At 47.8% G+C, this 15,399-nt stretch overlaps 1 protein-coding gene across 1 annotated transcript in view; it reads left to right on the top strand.

Moving 5' to 3' along the window:
• The window catches only part of MTOR (mechanistic target of rapamycin kinase), a 118,092-nt gene that overhangs the window by 86,205 nt on the left and 16,488 nt on the right, over nt 1–15,399 (top strand). Inside the window, exons 31-40 of the mRNA XM_007463185.1 lie at nt 339–439; nt 2,132–2,247; nt 3,021–3,098; nt 3,286–3,393; nt 6,560–6,685; nt 6,775–6,906; nt 10,483–10,598; nt 11,466–11,583; nt 14,422–14,667; nt 15,333–15,390. Of these exons, the coding sequence (XP_007463247.1) occupies nt 339–439; nt 2,132–2,247; nt 3,021–3,098; nt 3,286–3,393; nt 6,560–6,685; nt 6,775–6,906; nt 10,483–10,598; nt 11,466–11,583; nt 14,422–14,667; nt 15,333–15,390 (1,199 nt within the window). The remainder of the gene's footprint in view (nt 1–338; nt 440–2,131; nt 2,248–3,020; nt 3,099–3,285; nt 3,394–6,559; nt 6,686–6,774; nt 6,907–10,482; nt 10,599–11,465; nt 11,584–14,421; nt 14,668–15,332; nt 15,391–15,399) is intronic.

The following is a 15,399-nucleotide window of genomic DNA, read 5'->3' as shown; positions in this document are numbered from 1 at the left end:
AAAGAGCCCAGAGTTCATTGGCATAGGAGAAAAGTGATTTAATATTTATGAAGGGGGCCAGATGTTCACATTTCACGTCACACCTAGTTAGACACGGTCCCTATCTTAGATAAACTTGCTCTCAGACAAATTATGAGCCACCAGGCCCTAGAAACAACAAATGGCCAGTCACTTCTCAATTATATCACACAGTCAAAAGTACTTTTTCTTTAAAGGCTCCCGGTTCAAGGCAGGCCCCTATCATCCAGTTCCTCCGCAGCCTCCAGCTAACCTAAGGGGCTAGAGAGAAAGATGGAGGTGATATCTGTTAACCCGACTGTATAATTCCTTTTCTTCAGGGGGCAGCTCCACCAGCAGTGCTGTGAAAAGTGGACCCTGGTTAATGATGAGACCCAAGCCAAGATGGCCCGGATGGCTGCTGCAGCCGCATGGGGTTTAGGTAAGGCTCCCCTCCCAGGCACCCAGTCAAGGTGAGGACAGTGAGGCTGGGGGCTCGCATCTGAAAAGTGTGGCACTGTGGCTGCAGGCAGAGGTGTCAGGGCTATAGAAGCATAAAACTGTTCACGTCCACTTCTCCCTCCTCCATCTGTCCTTTCTACCTCATGACTGTGACTGACTTTGTTAGATGTGTCTAATAATGGCTATTCACAGGGAGGCCAAGGAAAACAGTGATCAGGCATCAAAACTGAGATATTTAGTGAAGTTTGTTTGTAATCTGGCTCCGTCATCATTAGCCCTTTTCCATATTTCTGCTGTGCATGGGGTCGCCACCTCATGATCCAGTGTGGTTGCTGGAGCTCCACCAACATGTCTTTATCCTACAGGAATAATGAGAGAAGTCAGCTGTCTATCTCCTTTTATTTCTTAACTTTTATTATAGAATTTTCCCAACAAATACAAAAGTGACTAGTATAATGAACCCCTATATGCTGTTCACCTTCTCCAACAGTTATAAACATTCTGGCAGTTTTGTTTTCTCTTTTCTCCTCCTTGCTGCCCAACACTCAGCCACCTTCCTCCCACTCCCTGAGTGTTTTCAAGCAGCGATTTCCTAAAAAATTCCCACAGACAAGTGTCGTTTTCTGACATCAGACCCCAGCAGAGAGGATTCCCAGTGTCTGTTCCAGGGATGTTCTCAGTAAGAGGGGAAAGGGCCCATGGATGTCCCAGGTGGAAGCTGCACCTGTGGAGTCCAGAGGAGGGTTACATAACATCCACCTCCATTCTCACCCTCTGAGTCACAGAGCTTATATCCTTTCCTTTCATGAGCTCTGAGCTGGATCCAGAACGTTTTTCAAAACCAAACTGCTTCCTGGGGAGTCATCATTTGTTATTTGCTTTTGCCCAGAGGCATAGAGAATGGATGCACCAGTGGTCTGGAGTAAAAGGCAGGAAAAGGCCTCGTAAAATCAGCAGCCCTGCAGTCTGCGGCTAATGAAGCTGGTATCTTTCCTGCAGATGGTTTTGGAAATCCTGGCATTTGATACGTGCTTACCCCACTAGGGGAAGTGACTGTGTCTTTCCAGATGCCACCATTTCCCCAGTCTGCCCTGATATGACACTACTGTGCTATGACCTAGCCCATCTTTCTGTTGTAACAGAGCCTCTTAAAATATTTATCTCCTCCCTCTGAGGCAAAGGTACTACCAGAGTGAGACAAGCAAACTGTTTGTCTCATCCTGTCCCCTGTCCGGATAACGGCCATATCAGTTGTTTAGGGGGAAATGTAATGTCCAAGGTACCATTGAACTGTGAGATCCTCCATTGGTTGGGAAGAAAGCTCTTCCATCTCACCTAGAGAAAGCTGGGCGAGTTCTCTAGGTTAATGAGGTGCTGCGTGGCACCCTCCTGACCTGTGCTTCTGTGGCTCCTTCCATCTTTCATGGAACTCCCTGGGGCAGCATTGGAGGCCTGTGTTTGGAAGACAGATGTGGCCTTGTTAAACTGGCTCTCAGCCTCACAGAGTGTAGAGGCTCTCTGCAGGATTCGGATACAGCAGGCTCAAGTGTGTCCTATTTGAACCCCAAGCTAAAGTCAAGTAACAGTGACAAGGCCTATTTGAGATGCTGCCTTTAGCCCAGCAAGCTGACCACCCTAATGCTTTTCTGTGTGTGCGTGTGCGTGCGTGTAGGTCAGTGGGACAGCATGGAGGAGTACACCTGCATGATCCCTCGGGATACCCACGACGGGGCATTTTACAGAGCCGTGCTAGCGCTGCATCAGGACCTCTTCTCCTTGGCGCAGCAGGTACAAACCTCCATGAACCCAGACCACCTACAAAGGGAAGGTAATCACACGCACTCCGTCCTCGCCCAGCATGTGGCGCCTGTGTAAACAGGCTCTTGTACTTCAGCTCTGGCGTTTGGCTCTGTGGCCTCGTTAGAATGGCTTTGGAGCGCAAGCCTCGGTAAGAAGATGACTCCCAGCATATCAGCCAGGGCCACTTTCTGCTCTGAGAGAGGGACACGTGTTCCGGAAGTTACCATTTAGATTGCTTTTGGAGTTGGCTTCTTGGGTCATCGTTGCATCCTTTTTACCATGTTGCTTTAGCACTGCTTGTGGTAGAGAGAAACTGTTTTACCAAAGGAGAATTCAGAGAGCAGCATGCCCCCAGCTGGGCCATTTGAGTGCTTGCACAGTCTGTTCTTACCAACGTGCCCAGCATGGAGAAGTTGAAAGAAGGTAGATCCACAAGTTGTCCTCTTGAGATGCAAGAAAACAGTGATTCTGTTTCTAAGCACGAATTTTCCTTCCTTTGTTACTCAGGATCTAAGATGTTAAGCTTTTGGCTGCCATACATTTCTGTCTTTTCTGAGAAATCAGATAATGCTCTTCTCTAGGCTTTCAAATCTGGTAAAAGGTTTCTTCCCTCCTTCAGTGAACTTTTCTCTTCATCACTAGGATTTCAGTGAGACAGGTAACTTCTGCAGCTAGTTGGGAAGCCTGAAAATCACAGCCCTCCCTTCCCTCAGCTCCCAAGTCCACAGCTCAATTCCAGGGCTTCTCTTTTTCTCTTCCAGTGTATCGACAAAGCCCGGGACCTGCTGGACGCTGAGTTAACTGCGATGGCAGGAGAGAGCTACAGCCGGGCGTATGGGGTGAGTGTGGACCGTCTGCACGGTGCAGGGTTGGAAGCACATTTCAGTTCTTTTTGCAGAGTGGGCTCGTGAGGACACACAGGCTGCTGAGAGCATGCCTGTGGGACCAAAAAGAATGACTGAACTGAAGCCTGGCTTTCGAATTGTTCACGCTGTGTTAAGTTGGAATGTGATTTGCTTCCATCAGGCCATGGTTTCTTGCCACATGCTCTCCGAGCTGGAGGAGGTCATCCAGTACAAACTTGTCCCCGAGCGCCGGGAGATCATCCGCCAGATCTGGTGGGAGAGACTGCAGGTGAGCCTGGTAGAAAGCCCCGCTTAGCCTGCCCCCTTCTCCCCTGCTCAACATAAGCTTCCTGCTTCCTCACAGAGGTTCCATTTGCATTCAGAGCAGAACACCCACAGGCTTCTCACCTAATAAGCCTCTAGCTGCGAGAGAATGACCTCTTTTTCGGCCTCCTTTTACCCTTCTCTAGGAAGAAAAGAAAATTTTTTTCTTTCTTTCTTTTTTGGCTGCACTGCACAGCTTGTGGGATCTTAGTTCCCCGACCAGAGATTGAACCCGTGCCCCCTGCAGTGGAAGCGCAGAGTCCTAACCACTGGGCCACCAGGGAATTCCCAAAAGAAAATATCTTTAATAAGTGACATAATGGCCAGCCAGTTGAGAATCTTGACCTCAAAATCAGTGGTTCTCAACTTCAGCCACACAATAGAATGACCTGGGGAGCTTTTTTTAAAAATAAATTTATTTATTTTATTTATTTATTTTTGGCTGTGTTGGATCTTCGTTGCTGCGCATGGGCTTTCTCTGTTTGCGTCGAGCAGGGGCTACTCTTTGTTGTGGTGCCCGGGCTTCTCATTGTGGCGGCTTCTCTTGTTGCAGAGCACGGGCTCTAGGTTCATGGGCTTCAGTAGTTGTGGCTTGCGGGCTCTAGAGCACAGGCTCAGTGGTGGTGGCTCACGGGCTTAGTTGCTCCGCGGCACGTGGGATCTTCCCGGACCAGGGCTGGAACCCGTGTCTCCTGTATTGGCAGGTGGATCTTCAACCACTGCGCCACCAGGGAAGCCCCCTGGAGAGCTTTTAAAAATCTGGATACCCAGACCACTTCCCAGACCAAATAAACAAAATTTCTGGGGATAGACCCAGGATCAGTATCTTTTCAGCCTTCCCAGATAATTCCAGGATGTGACTGACGCTGAGAACCACTGCTCTAAATCCACTTGCTGACCACCTGCATCCAGCCCTTTAAGTGGGGTGGCCTGTTGTATTCATTTACTAACCCCTGCCATTTACAGTTCCTCAGGTCATAGTCATCCCATAATCTCTGTGCAGACTTTTTTCCACTGAAGTTTCCCCTCATCGAGAAACTTTTCCAAGTCTTCCATCAGTATTTTCGTTGTACGTTCTGATCATTTTAGCTTGAGGAGCTGTCAGTTCCAGATCTGGGAGTCAGGAGTCTTAAGTGTCCTTGGAAAGGACAGTTCTCCCATTCTTCGAGTAGGGAGGAGAAGTTTGTCGGCAAATCCTTCACTGCTCCAGAAGCCACTTGTCCCCCTGCTTGTCATAATCAACCTTCGTCGATTTTAAGCTGTTTCCTCTTGACCCAATCCACACTTAATTCCAAATTCTGTCCCCAGACAAGTTGAGGTTTGTGCTTCCAACTTTTCAGTAGGCTGTGGCAGAGCCTTTTGACTCCAAGTTGCATTCCTGTCCACGAAGTTCCGGGCACATTCCACTGGAAAGGAAAAGAGCGGGGCAGAGGATTGCCTATGAATACAGTCGTTTATGCTCTGAAATGAGCACATGCAGTTCTTTCACATGTTTTATTAGCAATTATGAAGTGCCCAGTGAATGTTTTGATGGAAAATTGTCCATTGAACCCCAGAAAGGAATTCCACAAAGCCGGAATTTCCCACTTGACTTGTACACACCCTGGTAGTTTTTAAGTGCCTATAATGAGGTGAAGAGTTTCCAAATCAGAGATCTGATGAATCTTCTGCCATTCTAACAAGTGGGCAAAATAGAGACTTGGAAGGGGGGTAGATTAAATGAGTCTCAGAAGGGACCCATGTTTGACTTTACTGTGTCCAAGATACCATCATCATCTTAGGCCTTCATGACTTTCCTACCTTAAGACAGGAAGATGCTTTTAGGTTTCCAGGGGGCGAGTGATTTCAGCATCCGGGAGAAACTAGCAGATGATGAGAAGTCACCAAAACAGTCACTCAGTGTACTTTTTTCTGTTTTTCTAACTTTCCAAATTACTGTCGTTACACATAACAGGACAGAAAATTATGGTCCAAGGCCTAAAAATACAGCGTTAACTTTGTGGTAGGAATTTGGCTCTTGTGGATGGCTTGCTGTCAGAACACTCAACCAACTGCCTAGGCTGGAAGAGTGCCATTTTGCGATCAATTAAACTGAACTCCCCAGCCAGTGGCTCCCGCGGGGCAGTTTGAGAGGTCAACCTTACTTGCATTGGGTCTTTTCTTGCCTTGGGTTCTTTATTCAGGCTCAGATTGTGTCCTGTCATGTTTAAAAGCCTGCAACCATTGTCGCTAGACTTTTAGACTTACCTCCATGGAGGACAGCTCGTTGTTTGGTTTCATGGAACTCTCTGATGAAGTGATCTCAGAAACCCATCTCCCCTGGTGTTTGTCTCTGAATCTGACTTATTCTCAGGAAGGTGGAGGAGGAGAGGCTCGCTCTATTCTCAACAGTCTTTTGATATAAAATTAGCTTAGCCCCTTTGATAATGATTAATTCACTTTCTTTTTAATTTAAAAGAATTTATATGTGTGAATGAATGAGTCCCTTTCCCTTCTATGTGCAGTTTTTGATCTGAGATGAATAAAAATGTAGAGGAGAGACAAGGTCAAGATCTGAGTGCAAGTTTAGGCTCTGATAACTTCAGAAATATAAACACCACCAACTTTCAAACAACATCAATTAAAAATTTAATTATTTCAATTTTGTTTACACTTAATTAGTTTTTAAAATTTTGAATGATACATTTTAAATTTAATTTCTTTGTCAGTGATAGGCATCTTCAACCAGAGAGACTGAAGCAAAAAATTAAAGCTAAAAATACATTATTTACAATTCAGAAAAGAAATTTAAATAATTTAGTTCATTTAAGCCTCACCATGGCCCCATGAAGTTGGTACCATTTTTATCCCATTTTACAGATCAGTCACAGAGACGTTAAGTAATTTGTCCAAAGTCACATAGGTAGTACAGTGGACGGGCCAGGATTCGGGCTCCAGAGTCCTTGCTGTACACTGCTTCTCGAACTTTGAGCAGTTCCTAAGAGGTGTTTCACGCACGGTACCCTTCACTTGAGAAAGATGAGATTACGAAAATGAATCTCTTTTTTGTTTCAGGGTGGGTTTCACTGTTGCTTGTGAGGGTTTAAGTTATAGCAGAGCACGTGTCTAATCCTCGCTTCTGGACGTTCCAGGGCTGCCAGCGTATTGTGGAGGACTGGCAGAAAATCCTCATGGTGCGGTCGCTAGTGGTCAGCCCTCACGAGGACATGAGGACCTGGCTCAAGTATGCAAGCCTGTGTGGCAAGAGTGGTAGGCTGGTGAGTGTCCCCACCGTTGGGTAGGGTGGGATTCTGAGGGGGTGCTCCTGGCCCAGTGCTGTGTATAACCCCAACCTCTTGTTTTGAAGGCTCTTGCTCATAAAACCTTAGTGCTGCTCCTGGGAGTTGATCCATCTCGGCAACTTGACCACCCTCTGCCAACAGTTCACCCCCAGGTGACCTACGCCTACATGAAAAATATGTGGAAGAGCGCTCGCAAGGTCTGTGCCGGAATCCCGCAGGAGACCACATTTCTCCAGAATGCTCGCCTAATCTGCTGCTCACTGCCTCCTCCAGGCCCGAGAGGAAACAGCGTCCAAACCACCATGCCAGGGAGTTCACTCCTGTCAGGAGGCTATTTGGCCTCATTTCAAAAAGTGAATCATATTCAAGGAGGTGCACATATACCATTGATCAAACCAACGAGTGCGATCACAGTTCTATTTACTAGCAGCTAGAATGTGCTAAAACATAGAAAAAATTTCTGGGTTGTGTTGTTTTTCCCCCTAAGAGAAGTACCCAAAAAAGCATGTTTGTGAAAACACAGACTGAAACTTTCGTAAGACCAACTTGGTTTTTCAGACTTCTCGTCTCCTCTCCTGTCGTCAGTTTGGGATTCAAAAGCAGCAACACCCAGTGTGGTGCTGAAACCAGTGGGAAAGTCACCTTGAAGCCAACGTAGAATTTCCTCCGACTTTGTTTACAGACAGGTCCTTGGGAAATAGATGTGGCTTCTTTTTTGTTTTTATTTTTTAAAACAATCTCCCTGGACAATGGTGATGATTAACAAAAAGTAGGCCCTGGAGGCAAAATCAGCGCCTGCTTTGGCTCCCCCATCATCGTCCTTGTGAAACAGAGGAGGGAGTCCCAGCTCTCCTCTCCCTGTTGTTGTCCCCACAGTGTCCCTGAGATGAGAAAGGAATGCAGAGCAGCCACTGGAGCTGTGGCTGTGGAAGATGTGATAAAATAGCAGTGGAGTCTCGGCTGAAGGCTTACTTGGGAGATCCCTGGGCTGTGTCAGAAGCTGATTTCTTTTGTGGGTGCTGGATTCTGTGACTCTGAATGCCACCCAGAGTGGGAGCCACAGCTCTGCCCCGCGCACTGGGTCTTTGCTTGGGGCGCATACTTCAAACATCCTGGCCCAAGTGTCCTTCTCCAAGTGTGCAGTTTGGGGTTTTTCTTTTATTGTTGTTTGAGAGGGGTTTGTTTTGTTTAGTCTCTGTGAGCCTCCCAGGCCAGAGCACTTCTGATTCAAAGCCTGACCTTCCTCCAGGCAAATGAGAAAAACAGAAGGTGCTGGATCTGAATATAGTCTGGTTTCCTTCCTATATGTAGCCTCCAAGTCTTTGAATGTCTTGCCGAAGGCAGGCGGAAGGAGGGTTTTGGCTAATATTTCAACCAAGGAGTGGCTTCTTTCAACATAGGACCACAGCCCAACTTCTCCACAGATTATGGCCTTTTCTTAGGAACCCAGATTCTGGAGGGAGACCGTAAAACCACATGGATTAAAGATTTAGAAATCTATTTAAAATTAGGTGCTTGAACTTCAAGCCCGGAGCTAGAGATGCCACATCTTCGTAAGAGTTCAGGAGCTACTCCAAGAAAACTGACTACTTAATAATAATTGTGCTATTGAACAAGTCACTTTACTTCTCTGAGCACCATTTTCTTCCTCCATAAATAAGGATTGTACTCTCTGCTTTGCCTGAGGCAGATGGAAATGGGGAAAAGCAGATCCCGTTCTGCAGGAAGACATCAGGTGATAGGTGTATGTCCACTGTTTTTCTAGACAAGACAGTTCACAGAATCTAGAGACAGGCTGGTTCCTTCTGTGAAATTTCACTAAGCCGAGAACGTAGTTCTTGCCCACAAACCACACAGGCAGTCAAGAGCCAGAATAGTCTGCCCAACTTACACTCTGGGCCTGAGAGAAACCCCTTCCTCCAAGCGAGCAGTCCATCATCTGTAAGAGAGAAAATCATTTTTCCCCCTCCTCACTTCCTGGGGATGGAGAAAAGAAGGAGTTTTTAATAGAACATTTTCAATTCCTTGGAAATAAGTTGCCTCCATGCCACAGAGTAGAAAGATACTAGAGTCTCCCATGCTGGGTAAACTGACTAAACCTAACATTGGGCTTCAAATCCAAACTAATACCCAGCCTTCCCAGTTTTGGCAGTTTTCGTTTTCTTGTGGAGTCTCCCGAAGAGAATTTAAACTCTCTCTGAACAGTCAGTGACACGTAACCTGTGGGCTCTGGAAAGCACCCGGCATCCGAGCTCCTAGTTCAGTTCTTACCATCTTACCTGATGTACACACTAACCACCCTGAGTTATCTTCCGCCTTTTTCATGAGGGATCACTTAAGGACTCCCTCCCAACTCTTTTTTCTCTTCCTAATCAGATTTAAGTCTAGCCAGTGTAGTTCCCATAGAAGAAAACCTAAAGGAACACTTGTCACTTCCCAGGTGTGAGATGCTGGTATAGCTCATTTTTCACAGCCCCTGGTGAGGGGTGGAACTCTGAAGACAGATGTCTGAGGGACACAGGTGTCTTGGTAACTGTTAGAACATCTGTGTGTCTGCCCTGCCCTCGTGCATGGATTAGCTGCCTGCTAAATCATTGTCACGTCATTCTGCCTCTGGGTTAAGCCCTCTCGATGCCAGTTAATTAATTAATTCCTTATATGTTAAAAGTATCTGAGGTTGGTCCTGGCCCCCATGCCAGGGAGTTTCAATTTTCCTTCAGGGCCATCATTACTGACATGTTTCTATTCAAAAAAAGAAAAAGAAAAAGGCTCTTACATGATTTACAGTAAGGAAGTCATTCTGACATTTATTTGAAGTGTTGGGTTTTTTTCTCTCCTTTTCTGTAGCAAAGAACACATATTCTCTTTTTCACATCACGATGCTAGTATGTGTGGACATGGCAGGCTTATACAAATGGCTTGTAACTGACTCTCAGATCTCTGACTCTGTCTCTGCTCTTCCCTAGTTCCACTATCTGTTAACTAACCCAGATGCCTTCTGCTCACTTCGTATAAAATCACACAGTGTAAAGAGATGTAACTGCTGGAGGACGCTCTGCAGATTTTGCTCCTAAGCCACCCTGTTCAACTAAATGTTTGCTTGGGTAGTGTCCCCCCCATGCCACTTTGATGTATGAGGGGCCTCACCCCATCTCTCTGTTCTATTTGGGTACTGAGGGTTCTGTCAGATTTTTAAAAATATTTTATTGAAATATAGTTGATTTACAGTGTTGTATTTCTGCTGTACAGCAAAGTGATTCAGTTATACGTATATATACATTCTTTTTCATATTCTTTTCCATTATGGTTTATCACAGGATCTATCACATTTTTTTAAACTGTAATTTTTGCTACGCTAGTGTCCAAGGTACCACAGTGTTTTAAACACATGCTAAAGTTTTACTAGCCTGAAACAATTCCCCATAAGTCTGATTTCCCCCAGGGCAATATATTGATAGTGAAGTAAGCAGTGGTTTGAGATTACTTCATATGAATTGTAGTCAGGCGAGTAGTTTTTCTAAGGCTTATTAAGACTTGTAATTACAGTTGGCCAAGGAGAGCTAAGACTTGCATTGAAAAAATATGAATCTTCTTGAAAAGCCCAGCCATCTCTCAGCATCACACCCCGGTCCTCCATCCTGCAGGGTCCTCACCCTGTGTTCTAGGGTGTTCCGTTGGGAGAGGGTTGGCTCAGGTGCCTGTGAACAGCAGTTCTTGTCCCCTGAGGTTGGGCCCTGTGCCAAGTGGTTCCCTGTGCCTTTGTCCTGCTACAGATCGATGCCTTCCAGCACATGCAGCACTTTGTTCAGACCATGCAACAGCAAGCCCAGCACGCCATCGCCACCGAAGACCAGCAGCACAAGCAGGAGCTGCACAAGCTTATGGCCCGGTGAGCTCCCCAAGGCCGGGCCCGCCGCATGCCAGCCCTGCCCCACCGACAGCCTCTGCTGCAAGGGCCGTGTTCAAGGCTCCCGGAGCAGCCGCTCGCTTACATCTCTCACCTTTTCCAGCAGGGGTCCCAGGCAGCCGTCGAATGACGCTACTCCAAAATCTCTGCCACTTACTTTCCCGGGATCCAGCAGCCCAGGAACACCTGTGTGCTGTTCTGCTGGTGTCTGGCTTTAGAGTCTGATATGCTGCTACTGCCAGATATGCTGCTAATTTGATTTGTGACTTTAGATAAGTTACTTAACCTCTCTGTGCCTCGGTTTCCTCGTTATATAAAAAGGGGATAGTGAGAGTTCCTTTTTCCTAGGGTGGAATGAAATGGTGTGAGGATTAATGGAAAGAATACATCAGGCCTTTAGCACAGAACCTGGAATAGCTTAGCAATCAGTAAAAGGAAAAAGTAAGGGAGAAGCCATATAGCAATCAAAAGAAAAATTGCTCTCAACAGCTACCACCCACCATAATGAATGTGGGGGAGATAGGTCCATTCAGACCTCCGTGTGCCAGGTACCTGGTTTATGCTAGCATTGAAAGACAGAGGGCAAGAAGAGACCATCCCTTGAAAAAATTGATCCCCGAAGCCTGTCTTTTTCCTTCCACGTGGCTAGGAATTCTGATGGTTCCCTCATGTTGCTTGCCGATAGGAGGAATAATATCAGGGAATTCTGATGGTTCCCTCATGTTGCTTGCCGATAGGAGGAATAAATATCAGGGAGGCTTTTGTGCTCCTGCGACGTAATTCATTGTTCTCCTTGGAAGGGCCCTTCCGAGGAGGGGGCAACCTGGGGGCTTGTTTCTCTGTTTTCAGATGTTTCCTGAAACTCGGGGAGTGGCAGCTGAACCTGCAGGGCATCAACGAGAGCACGATCCCCAAAGTCCTGCAGTATTATAGCGCCGCCACGGAGCACGACCGCAGCTGGTACAAGGTAACCAGAGACGGGAACCTCCCGCTGCCTCCTCCAGACGCCTGCCTGTGTACCCTAGTGGCTCGTGCTTTACAGCAAGGTCTTGGTGGCCTGGTCTGATACCGCGAATTGGCTTCTTTGAGTGCTGGGAGCTAGTTTGTTAGAGGCCCTTTCCACGTCTAATTGATGGGCTCTTTGACTTGAAAAAGACTTATTATACCGTGAGTGTGTGCGTGGCTCTGGGGATGCTGTTGTCTTACAGACTCTTGGCGGCTTGTTTTCCTAGAGCATCTGGACACATGGTTAGTCTCTGGAACTTGTATCTTCCCTTGGGTCATCTGTTCCTTCCCAGCTCCTTTCTGATTCCCATCCCTTTCTGCTCCTCATCTAAGAACTGAACTTTCTGTTTTTATTGGAAAGCTCCGGGTAACATCCTGTTATATCATAGGAAATTTTTCAAGAAGATAAACAGAATTAGAAAATGTATAAAAGATGTGATTGACTGGGAGGGGACTGAGTCTTGGGCGTATACGTCTTTGGTGAGAGCACACATTCTCATGTTTTTCTCTCTTTTCTGAGGGGCCTCCTGGTAAGAGCTACGTGGTGTGGCAGGTGTCCTCCATTTCTCTCCGGTGTCTCCTTAACCGGCTGATACTGTGTGAATTAATCCCTCTGGGATCCAAACCTGCATCTGGAGACCACAGAAACATCTACAACGAAATTCTTATGCTGCTTTAAGCATGCTTCAGTCTGATCTGAAAAATGCTCATTTTGTGAAAGCAGCAGTAATTATTCTCTCTAGGACAGCTTCAGTCTGAGGCTGGAAGAATATGTCCAGTGAACCCTTGGTTAGTTGGAACCTTACTAATTAGAACTGTGTCCTAACCAGATTACTTTTCTTCATTCAGCTTTTCAGAAAGAAACAAATCACAAGTAAAAAACTGGCTCCAGGACTTTTAGTTTTAGTTTTTTCCTAGCATGGGCCCTTTTGGGTCTTGTACCATCAGTGGTGTATGTTAGTCCCATGTGCGTGCAGGACTCTTTCTGTCTTGTCCAGCGGGACGCCCAGCTCATAGTACATATGTAAGAGGTATTTGTCGAATAAACAAAAGTATGGGAAAACTGAACCTGGGTGATTGTAGGATTCTTATTCATCAAATAGAGGTTGATTATGATCAATCTACTCTGCTTAGCTGGGGAAATGGACACTTCCATGTTACAGAAAGGTTTTTAGCAAGGGATGCAAAGGAATTTACTGATTATCCAGAAAGTCCAACTATGAGTAGATTTTTTTTGGCTGTGATGGGTCTTTGTTGCTGTACACAGGCTTTCTGTAGTTGAAGTGAATGGGGGCCACTCTTCGTTGCTGTGCGCGGGCTTCTCATTGCAGTGGCTTCTCTTGTTGCGGAGCACGGGCTCTAGAGCGCAGGCTCAGTAGTTGTGGCTCACGGACTCAGTAGTTGTGGCTCGCGGGCTCTAGAGTGCAGGCTCAGTAGTTGTGGCTCGCGGACTCAGTAGTTGTGGCTCGTGGGCTCTAGAGCGCAGGCTCAGTAGTTGTGGCTCGCGGACTCAGTAGTTGTGGCTCGCGGGCTCTAGAGCGCAGGCTCAGTAGTTGTGGCTCACGGGCTCTAGAGCACAGGCTCAGTAGTTGTGGCGCACGGGCTTAGTTGCTCTGTGGCATGTGGGGTCTTCCCGGACCAGGGCTGGAACCCATGTCCCCTGCATTGGCAGAGTATTCTTAACCACTGTGCCACCAGGCAAGCCCAATGAGTGGATGGTTTAATGTCCTCCTACCACTGCAAACTTACCAGGTCCCAAATCAAACTCTCCCTCATGCTCTGTACACCAGGCATTGCTATTCCATAGCGTCACTGCAGCTCAAAGCGTCAGAGGTGTGAATGGTTCGCACCAGAGGCTTCTTCTGGCAAGCAGTCGCTGAGCACTGGCTCTCTGACAGGCCCCGAGCCAGGTGCGAGGGACGAACGATGACCAAGCGTCACCCTCCGTGGTGGTCCTGTGCTCTGAGTGTGTCCCCTTCCCCACTGTCCTCTGGCCTGGTTAAGACCTTCACCCTCACCCCCTGAACCTCTGCCCTCTTAAATAATCTGCTTTATATCTGCTGCCAAAGGAGTGTTTGAAGCCCAGCTTTTAACTCAGCTTTAAAAACTCCATTTCCTACAGAATGAGATGGGATGCCCTTGGTCTCACATGCCAGCTGCTCCGTGGTCTGAGCCTGTTGCTTTGCTGGGCTCCCCCTCACTGCTCTCCTGCGTGTGCCCTAAGCTTCAGTCACATCTGTCTGCTTGTTTCCTGTGAACTGTGCCGTGCTTACCCAGCCTGCATCTCTGTCCCTGTTCCTCCTCTGCCAGGACGCCCTCCCTGCCGCCCTCTTGTGCTGTCCTTGCCCATCCAAGGCTGCTCAAGACCCACCGCAGTCTCTCCTCTGTGACGCCTTGCCCACCCGTCCCTTGCATTCCCATTGTCTGTCTCTTGTTGCCCCGGTCACGTTCTGCCTATTTTTAGGTTTTTGAGTAACCTACCCTAGATTAGCAGGTCCCTGAGGCAAGGCCCATAGCTTGTTCCTCCTCATGTGCCCCCCACCCCGCCCATGGCCCTCACCACAGCCCCCAATACAGCAGATGCACCACAAAATGAATGAATCGCATTGGATTTAGTAAAATGCCCCATTCCCCAGTGTTCCATGAAGTGAGGATTTGCTCTGCTGACCACTGAGAAGAAAGGGCGGCCTGCACTCTTCCTCAGCTGTGGCCTCACGCCCCTCAAGGCCCTTGATGCCTGAGTCTCCTGCCCCTGCTGATGTCACAGCCCCGATGTCTGTCCTCTCGTCCCCGCCCGCAGGCCTGGCACGCGTGGGCTGTGATGAACTTCGAGGCTGTGCTCCACTACAAACATCAGAACCAAGCCCGCGATGAGAAGAAGAAACTGCGTCATGCCAGTGGGGCCAACATCACCAACGTGGCCACTGCCGCCACCACGGCGGCCACGGCCACTGCCACCAGCACCGAGGGTAGTAACAGCGAGAGCGAGGCTGAGAGCACTGAGAACAGCCCTACCCCATCTCCTCTGCAGAAGAAGGTCACTGAGGTACCCTTCCTTCCTCCCCCATCAAGGACGGACCCAGGCACCAGGCACTCTGAGGGATGGAGGCTGATAGGAGCCTGAGGCCCTACTCTGAAGCTCTGGTTGAAGCCAGAAAACGTGGTTTGCCATCGGCATCGTTTGAGACAGTACTTTTGTTTACATATTTGGGTTTGGGGAACTGACGTAGCCCCTGTGCTGAAGAATGAGGTCCTTGTCATGCTTCCCATGTGACTGAGCTCATTCTCCTAATGCTCTGCACCGATGTGAAGGCAGCCTACACATCTTCGGGCCCACTCTGAGCACAGAGCCCAGCAGAGTCCATCCCCTGTCTTTTTCTCTCCCCTTCCACCTCCCCTGAGGCTGTCGGTTCAGGGCCTGGGGCAGCTGACCAGCCCAGAGATCAGCATGTTCAGGGCTTTAGCCCCACCTCCTCTGCCACCCTGTTCAGGAAGCCACTGTTAGCCCAGGATAGTAACAGTTATGGCACCATTGCCATTACTGAATGCTTGCTCTGTGCCAGGTGCTGATCTAAAGGCTTTCTGTGTATTAGCTGCTTTAATCCTCATAACCACTCTTTGGAGGGGATACTATTTAGTATGCTGTTATGCCCATTTTACAGATGAGAAAGCTGAGGCAAGAGTGTCACTAACATACGTGTGTTCCAACAGGATTTGTCCAAAACCCTCTTGATGTACACCGTCCCTGCTGTCCAGGGCTTCTTCCGATACATCTCTT

The sequence above is a fragment of the Lipotes vexillifer genome, unplaced genomic scaffold (genome assembly GCF_000442215.2).
Source record: "Lipotes vexillifer unplaced genomic scaffold, Lipotes_vexillifer_v1.1 scaffold109, whole genome shotgun sequence".
Classification (NCBI taxonomy): Eukaryota; Metazoa; Chordata; class Mammalia; order Artiodactyla; family Lipotidae; genus Lipotes; species Lipotes vexillifer.
This window is presented reverse-complemented; position numbering and strand designations above follow the sequence as displayed.